At 44.6% G+C, this 20,422-nt stretch overlaps 1 protein-coding gene across 5 annotated transcripts in view; it reads right to left on the bottom strand.

The window, feature by feature from the left end:
- Window positions 1-20,422, bottom strand: part of tanc2b (tetratricopeptide repeat, ankyrin repeat and coiled-coil containing 2b) — a 234,479-nt gene that overhangs the window by 144,773 nt on the left and 69,284 nt on the right. For all 5 annotated transcript variants that reach the window (XM_042306173.1, XM_042306172.1, XM_042306171.1 and 2 more), the window contains exon 3: window positions 12,432-12,540. In XM_042306173.1, coding sequence (XP_042162107.1) covers window positions 12,432-12,498 — 67 coding nt within the window. In that variant the 5' untranslated portion in view covers window positions 12,499-12,540. The remainder of the gene's footprint in view (window positions 1-12,431; window positions 12,541-20,422) is intronic.

Below are 20,422 nucleotides of genomic sequence, written 5' to 3' on the forward strand. Positions count from 1 at the left end.
GGGAGCAACAGACCCATTATGACTGGTGGGGTGCAACAGACCCATTATGACTGGTGGGGAGCAACAGACCCATTATTACCTGAGGGAACAACAGACCCATTATTACTGGAGGGGAACAACATTATGACTGGTGGGGAGCACAACATTATGACTGGTGGGGAGCACAACATTATGACTGGTGGGGAGCACAACATTATGACTGGTGGGGAGCAAGCCCCATTATGACTGGTGGGGAGCAACAGACCCATTACGACAAGTGGGGAGCAACATTATGGCTGGTGGGGACCAAAATACCCATTATGGCTGGTGGGGAGCAACAATCCCATTATGACGGGTGGGGAGCAACAGACCCATTATTACTGGAGGAGAGCAACATTATGACTGGTTGGGAGCAACATTATGACTGGTGGGGAGAAACATTATGACTGGTGAGGAGAAACATTATGATTAGTGGGGGCAACATTATGACGGGTGGGGAGCAACAGACCCATTATGACTGGTGGGGAGCAACAGACCCATTATGACTGGTAGGGAGCAACATTATGGCAGGTGGGGAGCAACATTATTATCCTAATTATTATTATCCCCGGGTGGGGAGCAACAGAACCATAATGACTGGTGGGGAGCAAAAGACCCATTATGACTGGTGGGGAGCAACATTATGGCTGGTGGGGAGCAACATTATGACTAGTGGGGGCAACATTATGACTGACGAGGAGCAACAGACCCATTATGACTGGTGGGGAGCAACATTATGGCTGGTGGGGAGCAACATACCTATTATGACTGGTGGGGAGCAACATACCCATTATGATTGGTGGGGGCAATGTGGGGAGCAACATTATGACTGGTGGGGAGAAACAGACCCATTATGACTGGAGGGGAGAAACAGACCCATTATGACTGGAGGGGAGCAACATTATGGCTGGTGGGGAGCAAAATACCCATTATGGCTGGTGGGGAGTAACAAACCCATTATGACTGGTGGGGAGAAACAGACCCATTATTACTGGAGGGGAGCAACATCATGACTGGTGGGGAGCAACATTATTACTGGTGGGGAGCAACAGTATGGCTGGTGGGGAGCAAAATACCCATTATAGCTTGTGAGGAGCAACAAACCCATTATGGCTGGTGGCGAGGAAAAGACCCATTATGACTGGTGGGGAGCAACATTATGGCTGGTGGGGAGCAACAGATCCATTATGACTGTTGGGGAGCAAAAGACCCATTATGACTGGTGGGGAGCAACATTATGGCTGGTGGGGAGCAACATTATGACTAGTGGGGGCAACATTATGACTGACGAGGAGCAACAGACCCATTATGACTGGTGGGGAGCAACATTATGGCTGGTGGGGAGCAACATACCTATTATGACTGGTGGGGAGCAACATACCCATTATGATTGGTGGGGGGCAATGTGGGGAGCAACATTATGACTGGTGGGGAGAAACAGACCCATTATGACTGGAGGGGAGCAACATTATGGCTGGTGGGGAGCAAAATACCCATTATGGCTGGTGGGGAGCAACAAACCCATTATGACTGGTGGGGAGAAACAGACCCATTATTACTGGAGGGGAGCAACATCATGACTGGTGGGGAGCAACATTATTACTGGTGGGGAGCAACAGTATGGCTGGTGGGGAGCAAAATACCCATTATAGCTTGTGAGGAGCAACAAACCCATTATGACTGGTGGGCAGCAACATACCCGTTATGACTGGTGGGGAGCAACATTATGGCTGGTGGGGAGCAACAGATCCATTATGACTGGTGGGCAGCAACATACCCGTTATGACTGGTGGGGAGCAACATTATGGCTGGTGGGGAGCAACAGATCCATTATGACTGTTGGGGAGCAACAGACCCATTTGTATTGGAGGGAGCAATAATATGACTGGTGGGGAGCAACATTATGACTGGTGGGGAGCACAACATTATGACTGGTGGGGAGCACAACATTATGACTGGTGGGGAGCAACAGACCCATTATGACTGGTGGGGAGCAACTTTATGACTGGTGGGGAGCAACTTTATGACTGGTGGGGAGCAACAGAACAATTATGACTGTTGGGGAGCCACATTATGACTGGTGGGGAGCAACATTATGACTGGTGGGGAGCAACATTATGGCTGGTGGGGAGCAACAGACCCATTATGACTGGTGGGGTGCAACAGACCCATTATGACCGGTGGGGAGCAACAGACCCATTATTACTGGTGGAGAGCAACAGTATGACTGGTGGAGAGCAACAGTATGACTGGTGGAGAGCAACAGTATGACTGGTGGGGAGCACAACATTATGACTGGTGGGGAGCAACCGACCCATTATGACTGGTGGGGAGCAACAGACCCATTATGACTGGTGGGGAGCAACATTATGGCTGGTGGGGAGCAAAAGACCCATTATGACTGGTGGAGAGCAACAAACACATTATGACTGGTGGGGAGCAACAGACCCATTATGACTGGTGGGGAGCAACATTATGGCTGGTGGGGAGCAACAGACCCATTATGACTGGTGAGGAGCAAAAGACCCATTATGACTGGTGGGGAGCAACATTATGACTAGTGGGGGCAACATTATGACTGGTGGGGAGCAACATTATGACTGGTGGGGAGCCACATACCTATTATGACTGGTGGGGAGCAACAGACCCATTATGACGGGTGGGGAGCAACATTATGACTGGCGGGGAGCAACAGACCCATTATGACTGGTGGGGAGAAACATTATGACTGGTGGGGAGCAACATTATGACTGGTGCGGAGCACAACATTATGACTGGTGGGGAGTAAGCCCGATTATGACTGGTGGAGAGCAACAAACCCATCATGACTGGTGGGGAGCAACAGACCCATTATGACTGGTGGGGAGCAACATTATGGCTGGTGGGGAGCAACAGACCCATTATGACTGGTGAGGAGCAACAGACCCATTATGACTGGTGGGGAGCAACATTATGGCTGGTGGGGAGCAACATACCTATTATGACTGGTGGGGAGCAACATACCCATTATGACTGGGTGTGGGCAACATTATGACGGGTGGGGAGCAACATTATGACTGGTGGGGAGCAACATTATGGCTGGTGGGGAGCAACATACCCATTATGACTGGTGGGGAGCAACAGACCCATTATTACTGGAGGAGCAACATTGTGACTGGTGGGGAGCAAAAGACCCATTATGGCTGGTGGGGAGCAACAGACCCATTATGGCTGGTGGGGAGCAACAGACCCATTATGACTGGTGGGGGACAATATTATGACAGGTGGGGAGCAACAGACCCATTATGACTGGTGGGGAGCAACAAACCCATAATGACTGGTGGGGAGCAACAGACCCATTATGACTGGTGGGGAGCAACAGACCCATTATTACTGGAGGGAGCAACATTGTGACTGGTGGAGAGCAACAATATGGTTGGCTGGGAGCAACATTATGACTGGTGGGGAGCACAACATGATGACTGGTGGGGAGCACAACATTATGACTGGCTGGGGGGAGCAACAGACCCATTTTGACTGGTGGGGAGCAACCCCGACCAGGCTGGGAGCAACATTATGACTGGTGGGGAGCACAACATGATGACTGGTGGGGAGCACAACATTATGACTGGGGGGGAGCAACAGACCCATTTTGACTGGTGGGGAGCAACCGACCAGGGAAGACTGGTGGGGAGCAACCGACCCATTATGACTGGTGGGGAGCAACCGACCCATTATGACTGCTGGTGAGCAACAGACCCATTATGACTGGTGGGGAGCAACAGACCCATTATGACTGGTGTGGAGCAACATTATGACTGGTGGGGAATAACAATATGGCTGGAGGGGAGCAACATTATGACTGGTGGGGAGCAACATTATGGCTGGTGGGGAGCAAAAGACCCATTATAACTGGTGGGGAGCAACATTATGACTAGTGGGGGCAACATTATGGCTGGTGGGGAGCAACAGACCCATTATGACTGGTAGGCAGAAACATTATGGCTGGTGGGGAGCAACATTATGGCTGGTGGGGAGCAACATACCTATTATGACTGGTGGGGAGCAACATACCCATTATGACTGGTGGGGGCAATGTGGGGAGCAACATTATGACTGGTGGGGAGAAACAGACCCATTATGACTGGCGGGGAGAAAGACTCATTATGACTGGAGGGGAGCAACATACCCATTATGGCTGGTGGGGAGCAACATTATGACTCGTGGGGAGCAACATTATGACTGATGGGGACAAACATAAGGGGTTTTGGTGGTGGATATGACAGTTGTAGGGGCATAAAAGGGGGTTGAGGGGTAGAGAGGTGAAGGGGTGTCAAAGAGGTGGTGGAGGGGACAGGGGTGGATACATTCCAGACAACAATGGCTGACTCAAAGTAGGTCACTAAATGGAGGCACATAGTGAGCTGGCCAGGGCAACAGGGGTACAGTACCTTCAGAAAGTATTCATACACCTTGACTTATTGCATTTTGTTGTGTTACAGCCCAAATTCAAAATGGATTCAATATTTTTTACTCTCACACATCTACACACAGTACCCAATAATGATGACAAAGTGAAAACATGTTTTTAGACATTTTTGCTAATTTATTGAAAATGAAATACAGAAATATCTACAAAGAGATTTACCTGGAAAGGGGCCCCTCTGGCAGCTGGTAGAGGGACACCGCTCACAAACAGAAACAGACCCCACAGAGCCCCAGGACAGCAACACAATTAGACCCAACAGAGTGTACACAATAGCAGAATACCTGACCTGACCACTGTGACAGAGCTGCAGTTCCTAACATCCTGACAAATGTATGACCTCATTAGAGACATCTATTTCCCACAGATCACATAGACCCTCAAAGAATTTGAAAACTAATTCAACATTGATAAACTCCCATGTCTGTTAGGCGAAAAACCACACTGTGTTATCACAACAGCAAGATGTGCCATGAGAAAAGGGCAACCAGCTGAGGACAAACAACATTGTAAATTACACCAATACTTATGTTAACTATTCATACTACAACTCCAGCCCCAGTCTGAGGCCCTGAGCGCTCTGGAGCTGGTTTTCATCAAGGATCTCTTTGTACTTTGCTCTGGCTTCTGTCTGGCCACTCTACCATAAAGGCTTGATTGGTGGAGTGTTGCAGAGATGTTTGTCCTTCTGGAAGGTTCTCCCATCTCCACAGAGGACCTTTGGAACTCTATCAGAGTGACCATCAGGTTCTTGGTCAACTTCTTGGTCACCTCCCTGACCAATGCCCTTCTCCCCCGATTACTCCGTTTGGCCAGGCGCTGTTTGGCCAGGCGTCCAGCTCTAGGAAGAGTTTTGTTGGTTACAAACTACTTCTATTTATGAATAATGAAGGCCAATGTGTTCTTGGAGACCTTCAATGCTGCAGACATTTTTTGGTTCCCTTCACCAGATCTCGCCACCCTCTCTTCTGACATTTCTGACCTTCAGAGGACATTCTGTTTCCGGCCACCATTCTGTTTCCAGCCGCTTTGTTGACATCATTGCCCGGTGATGAGGCCAGATGAGGTTACAGGTGCCTAGTGATGAGGGCATCACTAAGCGCATGTTTCCACCGAGAGAGACGGGGTCGATTGTTTTATACCTTCGGAGGGCAGCAGTGTCACCTGTGCTTTATCACCTGGGCGCCCAGTGATGAGGTCATCGGCGACCAATGAGGAGGTTGCATGGTGGAGTCCACCCTGCTGTCACTGACTGCTCTTTCAGAAGTGCTAGGTTACACCTGTGGGCCACCCACACAATAGCATATTGATGGTGGATACTGTCCTTAAACCAAAATAGAACTCTAGCTTTAGAAGATCATAAATAATTGTGTTGTTAATATTGTGATACTGAGAAGAGCTTTAAAAAAACAAGTACAAAAACTAGTGGTCTACGACATACGGCATTATAAACATGGCTAATCTCCTTCTCTCATCTGATGACAACAGAACAACCCTGTGCATCCTGGACGAACAACAAGACTAGCTTCAGTAAGACAGGGCTGTAGCAGTTCACTGCCTCTGTCTATACAGCCCCCTCACACTACTGAATGCAGATGAAATGTCAACAGCAGACAAAGGTTGTCCCCCAAATGGCACCCTATTAGGGATGTGACAAAAGGACAAATGCTCTTAACATTTAAACTGGCATTTAAAAAAAATGTTTTTGGTTTTCTGTTAAAACAAAGAAAAAATATATCATAAAAATGCACTGTTTTCAGTTAGGAATTTTTCTTAACGTTAAGGATCCCATCTTTGTTTAAGCATTCACACCCCTATTCCCTAGATAGTGCACTATGCCTGTTCAAAAGTAGTGTACTCCATGGGGGACAGGATGATTTGGGACTGAAATAAAGCTTAACAACATGCTTTAGCCCAGCCTACTGTAGGAGAAGATCCAGTACATTAGACAGACAAGGCATTGCTGTCATCCTTAGTTACAAATGTCAGTGTTTCCCTTTCCACAGCTGTGCTGCACCATATTGATTCATTATTTAGTTTCCCCTTCACTGGCTACAGATACTGACTGCATCCCAAATGGAACCCTAGATGCCATTTTGGATACACGATATTTTCTAATTCACTAGCTACAGAGTGCAGATGCTGTTTACATACCAGTTTAATGTAATGTTTATGGCCATTAGATGAAAGAAACATGATAGGAGAGCTACTGTAGGGTATGTCTGAGTCCCAAATACTGTTTAAAGTGTACTACTTTTGACCATGAGCCCTGGCCAAAAGCAGTGCACTATAAAGGGAATAGTTTGCCATTTGGACACTGAATATTTTTTATACCAGATCTGCTAACTAACAATAATATAAGTGTTCATGGAGAGGCCAGTGTTTGAAAGACAGATTATCTAATGCTACTGGGTCTTTTCAAACCAAAATCATAGGATCAGCTAGGGAGTGGAACACAATGCTCCTAGTGTCATAGGGCTGTTTCTGGACTTTACAACAACACTGCAATTGGAGAAGCGCACAACAGCACTGTGTATGATTCAACCAAAGTCTGTCTTATTGTCTTTATGCTGCACAGAGAACGTCTTCTTGTTATTTCACCTTTATTTACCCAGGGAAGTCACATTGAGAACCAGGTCTCCTTTTCAAGTGAGCCCTGCATAATGTATTATCCTTCATTAGAGGATAAAACATATTTCAAAGCTAATCTAGAAAACATAGAGGATTTAATGGGGTTTTAAGGATAAACCTGATAACCCGACGTGTGGTGTGGCTGATCCTCTTGTATCCTCTCACTGTATCCAACATCACCAGGTCTCTTGGGTGACTCTACTTTAATTCAACCATTCATTTTATAACTTTGTTAATACAGGAAGGGGACGTTATTGTGTGCACATCCTATATGGCACCATAGCGCACTACTTTTGACCAGGACCCATAGAACTCTGGTCAAAAGTAGTCTACTATATAGGTAATAGGGTGCCATTTTGGACACACACTGTGTATGGAGTAGGACAAGCCAATCAGGAGCAGCCAATCTTTTTAATTAATTCAAGTGGCCCGCCCACAGACTGAAGGCATGTCTGAGTGTTCATTAAGGGCCTCCATCAATAATACAGCATAGACAGAGCAGAAGGCTACCGTAGCCTGCTGGAGGGCATGACTGAGTCCCAAATGACACCCTATTCTGTTTAAAGGGTACTACTTTTGACCATGTTCCCTGGCCAAAAGCAGTGCACTATAAAGGGAATAGTTTGTCATTTGCTGTATTCTAGAACTGAACCCCATTTTAGTCTCAAAGCTGCAGAGTTGTCACTGCACATTCCAAATGGACCTACTCTTCGTCCCTACAGGTTTAACCCTTATTCCCCAGCCACTCCTGTAGATCTGAGAGTATTGGAGAGACAGAAGTATTAAGGCAACATTTCCAGCTAGCCAATCGTAGCGCAAGATTAAGATATTACCATAATGCTGTGATATCTATCCAATCCTCTTAGACACTCGCCGTCAATCCCTTTCCATCTATCCCTCGTGACCTCTCACCATCTCAACCTGAGCTCCCTTTCTCCATCGCTCCCCTCCATCCCTCTCTCTCTGGGCTCCATATCTCTCTCTATCCATCCCTCTCCCACTCTTCACCCCTCTCACCCTGGGTGCCAGTCAGCTCAGGCCCATGTGTCAGATGCCAGCAGCAGGGATGGACCCTCCAATCTTGAGCTACGTCCCATATCCCCATTCGCACACCAGCTAGAATGCATGCCCAATACATTTCTTCATTCTTCTACATAGTATGTTATTGGGGATGTAGGAGTCTTAAACTCTGATCTTTTGTTAATCATATGCCAGTGTCCTGGTCAGACGTCTCTCAATATCCATATCATCATCTAAACAAAGAGGTTATTCAAAGCCTATCTGATGTCTGAAGATGACACTGCATCAAGTGATGCTAGTAACACTTGCCTTTTACTGAGATCTAATGAGACTACTTGTGTTCAGTGAAATAGACAATCTTGTGTATTGTGTAGATAGAACAGCAGGAAACCTGTCAGCTGCAATACTGATGTTGTACTGATAGACATGATGGCAACGATTATTGACATCCTCAACAGCAGTCTACTCCGTAATAACACTGAGAATAGCATACAGTGTATGATATTTCATAGACTCTTGTTGATATTTCAATTAAAATCAAGTGTAGTTTGTCTATGTGATTTGATAGAATAACATTTACATTATTGACTGACTGAGTAGCATAAGGTTTGCACTGTGTATTTGACAGGCAGACTAACTAACTGGTGGTGTTTTCCCTCATTATCGAAAGAGCTCCTGGCACACACAGAGAGAGACAGAGAGAGAGACATAAAGAGACAGAGACAGAAACAGAAAGAGACAGAGAAAGAGACATAAAGAGACAGAGACAGAAACAGAAAGAGACAGAGACAGAGAGAGAGACATAAAGAGACAGAGACAGAAACAGAAAGAGACAGAGAAAGAGACATAAAGAGACAGAGAAAGAGACAGAGACAGAGAAAGAGACATAAAGAGACAGAGAAAGAGACAGAGAAAGAGACAGAGACAGAGAAAGAGACAGAGACAGAGAAAGAGACAGAGACAGAGACAGAGAAAGAGACAGAGACAGAGAAAGAGACAGAGAAAGAGACAGAGAAAGAGACAGAGAAAGAGACAGGACACAGACAGACAGACAGACACAGACAGACAGACAGACAGGACACAGACAGACAGACAGACAGGACACAGACAGACAGGACACAGACAGACAGACAGACAGAGACAGACAGACAGACAGACAGACAGACAGACAGACAGACAGACAGACAGACAGACAGACAGACAGACAGACAGACAGACAGACAGGACACAGACAGACAGACAGGACACAGACACAGACAGACAGACAGACAGACAGACAGGACAGACAGACAGACAGACAGACAGACAGGACAGACAGACAGACAGACAGACAGACAGACAGACAGACAGACAGACAGACAGACAGACAGACAGACAGACAGACAGACAGACAGACAGGACAGACAGACAGACAGACAGACAGACACAGACAGGACAGACAGACAGGACACAGACAGACAGACAGGACACAGACAGACAGACAGACAGACAGACAGACAGACAGGACAGACAGACAGACAGACAGACAGACAGACAGACAGACAGACAGACAGACAGACAGACAGACAGACAGACAGGACAGACAGACAGACAGACAGACAGACACAGACAGACAGACAGACAGACAGACAGACAGACAGACAGACAGACAGGACACAGACAGACAGACAGACAGACAGACAGACAGACAGACAGACAGACAGACAGACAGACAGACAGACAGACAGACAGACAGACAGACAGACAGACAGGACAGACAGGACAGGACAGACAGACAGACAGACAGACAGACAGGACAGACAGACAGACAGGACAGACACAGACAGGACACAGACAGACAGACAGACAGACAGACAGGACAGACAGACAGACAGACAGACAGACAGACAGACAGACAGGACAGACAGACAGACAGACAGACAGACAGGACACAGACAGACAGACAGACAGGACACACAGACAGACAGACACAGACAGACAGACAGACAGACAGACAGGACAGACAGGACAGACAGGACACAGACAGACAGACAGACAGACACAGACAGACAGGAGACAGACAGACAGGACAGACAGACAGACAGACAGACAGACAGACAGACAGACAGACAGGACACAGACAGACAGGACACAGACAGACAGACAGACAGACAGGACACAGACAGGACAGGACAGGACAGGACAGGACCAGACCAGACCAGACAGACAGACAGAGAAGGGAAGGGAAGTCCTGCTGCTCTCCCAGCCTCCCAAGGACAGCCCAAGGAGTTTCATAGCAGACTACAACAGATGGGGTGCTATAAAGCTCTATTCTATGTGGTGACAACACAACTCCTGCTCTGAGAGAATGTAATGTTCTTGCTTTTCAAATATGGCTGAAATATTTCCACTCATCCTTGAGGCCAGCATAAGATGTTAAGGTCCATCTTTACATTCCATTTCAGTGCTGTGATATGAATCCAACAACATACCAAGCCGCACTCCACACATGCACCAGTAAACCAATCAGCTGTGTCTGTCTTGAGATAGCACGTCATAATAACCCTATTCTGTATGCCAGTCATGTTAACTGCACTGTTGCTGCTTGTAATCCCTTTGCAATTAGCCAATTTCACTCAGCTCTGCTCTCCAACCACAGTCGTTCTGCTGTGTGTGTGTGTGTGTGTGTGTGTGTGTGTGTGTGTGTGTGTGTGTGTGTGTGTGTGTGTGGCAGTAAGTGGACTCCCAGTGAAGTGACAGCAACAAAACTCTTACAAACAAACACCATCTGACCGAGATGCAGATGAAGGACATAGTCATCTCTTTATGCAGCGAGAGAGAGAGGAAGAAAGAAAGAAAGAAAGAAAGAGGGGTAGAGAGAGAGAGTTCCAGTATAACTGACTCACATCATATTCCCTGGAGACTACAGGAGAGGGTTACCTAATGGTGACTCCCAGCTTCACAACACACTGTATGATGCACCCCATAGTGCAGTGCTGGAGACTCCATCTACATCCCAAATGACACCCTATTCCCATTATAGTGCACTACCTTTGAACAAAGCCCATAGAGAATATATGGAATAGGGTGCCATTTTGGACTCACTGTATGAGGCACTCCATACTCTCTATATAATATAACATGTACTTGTTGATTGGTGTAAACAAAAAAGTTTACATGCACACCACTCAAACCTTATTAGTGGGTGTGTAATGTTATAACCACAAAGTAGGATTAAATCAGTGATGTGAAGCGAGATTGCCCTTATCCTCATATACACAGCATCCTCATATAAGAAAAGCATCTGTCTGATAACAATGTTTGGGCTATTTGGTGTGATTGATTATTCCAAGGTAAAGCAGCAAAAGGTGCTGGAACACACCAGAGCGTTACGTTAGTCAATTGATCTAGTCAATAGGGTGGGTGTGACTGACAATGTGTGACACAATATATCCCAGCCTTTCTGTTCAACATTTCAGCTGTTATTCACATGCAGGACACGACAAGATTAATTTATACGCAGAAAATCGCAGAGTGGCGGGCCTAGCAAAATCCCATAGCCGGCACATTTCTCCTCTGTAATGAAGACCCTGTCTGCATCCCAAATGGCATACTATTCCAGTGCACTACTTTTGACCAGAGCGCTATGGGTAGGGTGCTAAACGGGGAATAGGATACCACTTGGGATGTAGCCCTGCATACCTAGGGGAGCTGTTGGGGGCGGCTGTTACACTGCCTGGACATAAACCCCAAACTTATTACATTCAAATAAGATCTACTGCACATCTCCCATCTATGCAGCTGCAGAGCAGAGTAGATGAAGCATTCAGAAAGTGTTGCTCTTGGCTTTGGCTGAACAGCCACATCGAAGTTTTCTCTCCTTCTGAATGAGAGCATTAAGAGTTGAGTGACATAAATGAGTGCATAGAGTGAGCTGAAGTGTACTATAGGAACAACGAGTACTGTGTGGCTGTTAAGCATGAGGGTTTAGGATAATATGCCTTGTGTTGAAAGTGTCATCAGCCAAGAATCAACTCTACAAAACAAATTAAATCTGTAATCTCAATGGGTTTCTGCGAAGCCTCTCATTATGTTCAACAAGGTGTACCTATAGATGAGCCTGATGTCATGTGACTATTTTGAGCACTACTTACTGAACACCAATGGAAGGCTATTAGCGCTGACGCGGTACGACCCTAACAACCTTCCATAAACAGACACTGCTCTTGTGATAAGGGTGTTGTGAATCATTGTTTGCTGAAATCAGCGGAGTTCAGAGGCTAGGGGTCAGAGGTTAAAGGTCAGGGGTCAGACTCACCACTGTTGCGTTTCTTGCGGTTGGCCTTGCCGCCCGTCAGCAACATCTTCAAGCTGTTCCTAAACATGGCTACAGCAGCAGCAGATCGCCACAGTTACCACACAGAAATCTAAAGGGAAAAAAGACAGAAACGAGAACAGAGGCATATCATGAAGATTTCTCCAAAAGATGTTAGGGACAATAGACGCCTTACAAGAAGTCACAATCCCCTCAAGTCCCTGTACTGCTGTCCTTGGTTCTGAGAGCAATAAACAGGAAGCTAAAGTATTTTGTTCCGACCCCATCTTCTAGCTATAACGAGTCTTCTAGCTATAACGAGTCATCTTCTGTGAATACAGAAATGGTACTCTGTACACTGCACTGCCAAGTGATTGCCAACAGTCAGCTGTCCGTGTGTCTATCTGTGTGAGAAAAAAAGAGCCTGAAGCTACAGGAGTCTAGCCACCTGAATGGCTGATGATGATGTGACAGGTTATGTTGGACTTGGAGACCAGGGGCCAGGGTTAGGAGTGGGAGAGTGTACAATGGTTCTTCTTGTGGTAGATGGTGGCAGATTGTGGTAAATCATCATTCTGGCAACAATGGCTGACACTTAAATAACGTGTTATAGAATTCTGCGGCACCCCGCAAGCTGTGCTGCAGTACGCCTCAACTGTATAGTATGTAGGCAGATTGAGGATATACTGCAGCAGGACAGTAGATCAGCAATATACAGAATTACTGGTGATAAGATCAAACTCTCTCTCTCCATCCGTATGCTCCCATAGCTCTCTGCATTCCTCTCATCTATCTAGCTTTCCCCCTCATCTCTCCATCCCTCACTCCAGGTATCGCCATCCGTCTCTCCCACCCTGTGTCTTTCTCCATCCCTATCCCGTCTCTCTCCATCCTTCTCTCCACCCACCCCCCATCTCCCACTCCAACCCTAATCTAGCTTTCCATCCCTCCTTCAACATTGTCTTCCTCTCCATCCCTCCTCTCCCTCGCTGTACACTGAGCTGAGCCCTGGGTACACAGTAGAATGAGTGAGAGGGCAGATGTTCTCTGTTCAACCCAAGATGACTCAGCAGTTTATAGCCTCATAGACAGGCTCTGAGTAGAGCGAGAGCGAGACAGACAGAGAGAGAGAGAGAGACAGAGAGAGAGAGAGACAGAGAGAGACAAAACTTCTGTGAGTGTAATGTTTACTGTAAGTTTTTGTTTAGTTCACTTTTGTTTATTATATACTTCACTTGCTTTGGCAATTTTAATTAACATATGTTTCCCATGCCAATAAAGCCCTTGAATTGAATGAGACAGCGAGGAGGGAGTGAAAGACAGCGAGGATAGAGTGAGGGGGACAGGGAGAGAGATACAAAGAGAGAGAGAGAACTGAACCACATCTCTGGATCCATACAAAAACATAATCAAAGGAGAGGAACATGAAAAGCTCTCCACTACCCCACTTAATTCTGCCTCTCCTAAACCCTCTAGGCACTGGGGCCTCCCTATTCTTCCAGGAACATTCTGGTCAAGAGCACCCAAACACCACTCATATTGCATGGCACAATTTAAGAAGATACTTCTGAAGAAAGTAGTGATGTCAGGGTTTGGGACTCCTCTGTGGCTTTGGTTTTCTAGGAAAGCATTTAGTTTTCGAGTAAAGTGAGCTGTCCTTTTTGCTGTATCATTGTACCATTTCTCATGTTACCCAACATCTAGTCTGTTTCCCAAAGAGTAGCCTATTGCTTATGGGCCATGGTCATAAGTAAAACAATATGTAGGAATTAGGATGCCATTTGAGGTGAATCCAACTGCATCCTGCATCCAACTGAATCCAAAGCAACTGTGACTGAGTGCTGTATCTTCTAACAGTCAACAGTACATGTAAATGCCCTAGCAAGAAGCACGTACCAGCTCAGACCAAGGCCAGTGCCAGTGAAATCTTCACAATGTTATAACCACAATGTTTTATCTTGGTATACGGTTACAGTGAGGGAAAAAAGTATTTGATCCCCTGCTGATATTGTACGTTTGCGCGCTGACAAATTATCAGTCTATATTTTTAATGGTAGGTTTATTTGAACAGTGAGAGACAGAATAACAAAAACCAAAAATCCAGAAAAACGCATGTCAAAAATGTTAGAAATTGATTTGCATTTTAAAGAGGGAAATAAGTATTTGAGCCCTCTGTAAAGATTTCTGGCTCTCACAGACCTGTAACTTCTTCTTTAAGAGGCTCCTCTGTCCTCCACTCGTTACCTGTATTAATGGCACCTGTTTGAACTTGTTATCAGTATAAAAGACACCTGTCCACAACCTCAAACAGTCACCCTCCAAACTCCACTATGGCCAAGACCAAAGAGCTGTCAAAGGACACCAGAAACAAAATTGTAGACCTGCACCAGGCTGGGAAGACTGAATCTGCAATAGGTAAGCAGCTTGGTTTGAAGAAATCAACTGTGGGAGCAATTATTAGGAAATGGAAGACATACAAGACCACTGATAATCTCCCTCGATCTGGGGCTCCACGCAAGATCTCACCCCGTGGGGTCAAAATGATCACAAGAACGGTGAGCAAAAATCCCAGAACCACATGGGGGGACCTAGTAAATGACCTGCAGAGAGCTGGGACCAAAGTAACAAAGCCTACCATCAGTAACACACTACGCCGCCAGGGACTCAAATCCTGCAGTGCCAGACGTGTCCCCCTGCTTAAGCCAGTACATGTCCAGGCCCCGTCTGAAGTTTGCTAGAGAGCATTTGGATGATCCAGAAGAAGATTGGGAGAATGTCATATGGTCAGATGAAACCAAAATATAACTTTTTGGTAAAAACTCAACTCGTCGTGTTTGGAGGACAAAGAATGCTGAGTTGCTTCCAAAGAACACCATACCTACAGTGAAGCATGGGGTGGAAACATCATGCTTTGGGGCTGTTTTTCTGCAAAGGGACCAGGACGACTGATCCGTGTAAAGTAAAGAATGAATGGGGCCATGTATCGTGAGATTTTGAGTGAAAACCTCCTTCCATCAGCAAGGGCATTGAAGATGAAAGGTGACTGGGTCTTTCAGCATGACAATGATCCCAAACACACCGTCCGGGCAACGAAGGAGTGGCTTCGTAAGAAGCATTTCACGGTCCTGGAGTGGCCTAGCCAGTCTCCAGATCTCAACCCCATAGAAAATCTTTGGAGGGAGTTGAAAGTCCGTGTTGCCCAGCAACAGCCCCAAAACATCACTGCTCTAGAGGAGATCTGCATGGAGGAATGGGCCAAAATACCAGCAACAGTGTGTGAAAACCTTGTGAAGACTTACAGAAAACATTTGACCTCTGTCATTGCCAACAAAGGTTATATAACAAAGTATTGAGATAAACTTTTGTTATTGACCAAATAATGATTTTCCACCATAATTTGAAAATAAATTCATAAAAAATCCTACAACGTGATTTTCTTTATTTTTTTTCTAATTTTGTCTGTCATAGTTGAAGTGTACCTATGATGAAAATTACAGGCCTCTCTCATCTTTTTAAGTAGGAGAACTTGCACAATTGGTGGCTGACTAAATACTTTTTTGCCCCACTGTATATGTGCTTTCTTGAGCAAGGGGACCTTGCGGGCGCTGCAGGATTTCAGTCCTTCACTGCAGTGTGTTACCAATTGTTTTCTTGGTGACCATGGTCCCAGCTGCCTTGAGATCATTGACAAGATCCTCCCGTGTAGTTCTGGGCTGATTCCTCACCGTTCTCATGATCATTGCAGCTCCATGAGGTGAGATGTTGCATGGAGCCCCAGGCCGAGGGAGATTGACAGTTCTTTTGTGTTTCTTCCATTTGCGAATAATTGCACCAACTGTTGTCACCTTCTCACCAAGCTGCTTGGCGATGGTCTTGTAGCCCATTCCAGCCTTGTGTATGTGTACAATCTTGTCCCAGACATCCTTGGAGAGCTCTTTGGTCTTGGCCATGGTGGAGAGTTTGGAATCTGATTGATTGATTGCTTCTGTGGACAGGGGTCTTTTATACAGGTAACACACTGAGATTAGGAGCACTCCCTTTAAGAGTGTGCTCCTAATCTCAGCTCGTTACCTGTATAAAAGACACCTGGGAGCCAGAAATCTTTCTGATTGAGAGGGGGTCAAATACTTATTTCCCTCATTAAAATGCAAATCAATTTATAACATTTTTGACATGCGTTTTTCCGGATTTTTTTGTTGTTAGTCTGTCTCTCACTGTTCAAATAAACCTACCATTAAAATTATAGACTGATCATTTCTTTGTCTGGGGGCAAACGTACAAAATCAGCAGGGGATCAAATACTTTTTTCCCTCACTGTAAGTGTAGAGTGCTAGTGATTTTTTTCTCAAATAAATGCCCTGTGCACATGTATACCCCAATCATCTTTTCTCACTACGAATATTCTTCTAATCCTCAAATAGTCCTCTTCCAAAATAAGACAAGACATACTGTACTTTATTTTCATTGCAGATCACTGACATCTGTCTACATGTAATCCAGTATTTTCTAACCATTCATATTCCTAAACCCCCACCTTATTTAGCATGTACAGTCTAACCCAGACAGCACGGCTCGGCTGGTGTGTAGCCTAAATAAATGATTAGGTTTGGTCTGACTCGAACGGACTCTGTGACGACTAGAGGTTGACAACTGATGATTAAAATGTTACCATTAGAATGTGATATTCAGATGTGATCACTTAGTAAGTTAATGTGATGATATCTTGTATATCTCGAGGTATATTTGAGGTCATTTCGGTGTGATGTTTCTTTGGTTGGATATTTGGGTGGGGCATTTGATTTGTGAGATGACTGATGATAGATTGACTGAACTCTGTTAGTGATTCACCAGAGCTGACTGATCTCTCCCATCAATCATTCAGTAAAATAATGCTAGCTAACCATTCAAACAGCAGTGCAGACATAACCTCAGTCGGAGAGTTAACTTGTTTAGAAGCTGTTTTAAAGTGAACTGACCACCGCTGCCTCACTGTATAGCCTTTCAGGCAGATTCAGTAAATATACCTTTTTAAAGTTAAATTATGTTCTTCCCAAGAAAACTTCAAGCTACTTGAATGGCATCATCATACCGGACTGTGTGATTAGATGTAGTGTTCTCTCTCTTCTCTCTAAATCACCCACGGCTAGACTAGACTCAGTGACATTTCTGCTATAAAAACAACTCATTTAAAACCAACACTCCTCTTTAATCACCACAGTCATTAGAACTGCTGGTGTCTGATACACCAGCCACGACAATAACATTAAACATCCTGTTAGGTTGAGAGATATGGTTAAAGAGCATATTCAAATGAAACCAGATAATATTCCTGTGTGTGCTTGTGCAAAATATTTTCGACGATATACAGTGCCTTCAGAAAGTGTTCATTCCCCTTGACTTATTCCACATTTTGTTGTGTTACAGCCTGAATTCAAAATTGATTAAATGCTGTTGTTTATTACCCATCTACACACAATAGCCCATAATGACAAAGTGAAAACATGTTTTCAGAAGTGTTAGCAAATGTATTGAAAATGAAATACAGAAATCTAATGTGCATAAGTATTCACACCCCTGAGTGTTAGAATCATCTTTGCCAGCAATTACAGCTGTGAATCTTTCTGGGTAAGTCTCTAAAATCCTTCAGGCTCTGTCAAGTTGGTTGTTGATCATTGCTTGACAGCCATTTTCACATCTTGCCATAGATTTTTAAGCTGATTTAATGTAACTAGGGCCTCAGGAACATTCAATGTAGTCTTGGTAAGCAACTCCAGTGTATATTTGTCCTCGTGTTTTAAGTTATTATCTTGTTGAAAAGTAAATGTGTCTCTCCGTGTCTGTTGGAAAGCAGACTGAACCAGGTTTTCGCCTGTGCTTAGCTCTATTCCGTTTATTTTATCCTAAAAAACTCCCTACTGCTGTCCTTGCCGAGAACAAGCATACCCATAACATGATGCAGCCACCACCATGTTTGAAAATATGAAGAGTGATACTCCGTGACGTGTTGTGTTGGCCCCAAACAAAACTCTTTGTATTCAGGACATACGATTTAATTTAGTACCTTATTGCAAACAGGATACATATTTTGGAATATTTTTATTCTGTATCGGTTTCCTTCCTCTCCGGCAACTGAGTTAGAAAGGACACCTGTATCTTTGTAGTGACTGGGTGTATTGATTAATCATCCAACGTGTAATTAACAACTTCACCATGCTCAAAGGGATATTCAATGTCTGCTTTTTCTTAACCTACCAATAGATGCCCTTCTTTCCGGTGTTTGAAATGAACTGCTCGACAGACGGACCTTACAGATTATTGTACAGTATGTGTGGGGTACAGAGATGAGAACATCACTCAAAAATAATGTTAAAACACTTTAATTGCACACAGAGTGAGTCCATGCAACTATTAGGTGACTTGTTAAGCACATTTTTACACCTGAACTTATTTAGGCTTGCCTTAAATCAAATCAAATGTTATTATTCACATGCGCCAAATACAACAGTGAAATGCTTACTTACAAGCCCCTAACCAACAATGCAGTTGAAAAAATATGAAAAAGAATAAGAAATAAAAGTAACAAGTAATTAAAGAGCACCAGTAAAATAACAATAGCAAGACTATATACAGGGGGTACCAGTACAGAGTCAATGTCACGCCCTGACCTTAGTTATCTTTATTTTCTTTATTATTTTGGTTAGGTCAGGGTGTGACAAGGGTGGTTGGTTTAGTTTTTGTATTGTCCAGGTATTTTTCGTCCTGTCTAGGGCTTTTGTATAACTATGGGGTTTTAGTATGTCTAGGTAGGTCTATGGTGGCCTGAATTGGTTCCCAATCAGAGACAGCTGTTTATTGTTGTCTCTGATTGGGGATCCGATTTAGATTGCCATTTTCCATTTTGGTTTTGAGGGTTATTGTCTATGTGTAGTTGCCTGTCAGCATTCGGTTTATATAGCTTCTCGTTAATTTTGTTATTTTGTTTAGTGTTCTTTCTTTATTAAAAGATGTATTCATATCACGCTGCACCTTGGTTTCCTCGTTATGACGAACGTGACAGTCAATGTGCGGGGGGCACTGGTTAGTCAAGGTAATTTACATAATATGTACATGTACACTACCGTTCAAAAGTTTAGGGTCACTTAGGAATATCCTTGTTTTCCATGAAAACATCAATTAAATGAGTTGCAAAATGAATAGGAAATATAGTCAAGACGTTGACAAGGTTATAAATAATGATTTTTTATTTAAATAATATTTGCGTACTTCAAACTTTGCTTTCGTCAAAGAATCCTCCTTTTGCAGCAATTACAGCCTTGCAGACCTTTGGCATTCTAGTTGTCAATTTGTAAAGGTAATCTGAAGAGATTTCACCCCATGCTTCTTGAAGCACCTCCCACAAGTTGGATTGGCTTAATGGGCACTTGTTACGTACCATACGGTCAAGCTGCTCCCACAACAGCTCAATAGGGTTGAGATCCGGTGACTGTGCTGGCCACTGCATTAGACAGAATACCAGCAGACTGCTTCTTCCCTAAATAGTTATTGCATAGTTTGGAGCTGTGCTTTGGGTCATTGTCCTGTTGTGGGAGGAAATTGGCTCCAATTAAGCGCCGTCCACAGGGTTTTTATTTGATTTAACTAGGCAAGTCAGTTAAGAACAAATTCTTATTTACAATGACAGCCTACCCCAGGCTATGACATGGTGTTGCAAAATGGAGTGATAGCCTTTCTTCTTCAAGATCCCTTTTACCCTGTACAAAACTCCCACTTGTCCAGCACCAATCTAACTCTGTTCAGTGTCTGTGTTCTTTTGCCCATCTTAATCTTTACTTTTTATTGGCCAATCTGAGATACGGCATTTCTTTTGCAACTCTGCCTAGAAGGCCAGCATCCCAGAGTCACCTCTTCACTGTTGACGTTAAATTGTTTAACTTCGGTCAAACGTTTCGGGTAGCCTTCCACAAGCTTCCCACAATAAGTTGGGTGAATTTTGG

The sequence above is a fragment of the Oncorhynchus tshawytscha genome, linkage group LG25 (genome assembly GCF_018296145.1).
Source record: "Oncorhynchus tshawytscha isolate Ot180627B linkage group LG25, Otsh_v2.0, whole genome shotgun sequence".
Lineage (NCBI taxonomy): Eukaryota > Metazoa > Chordata > Actinopteri > Salmoniformes > Salmonidae > Oncorhynchus > Oncorhynchus tshawytscha.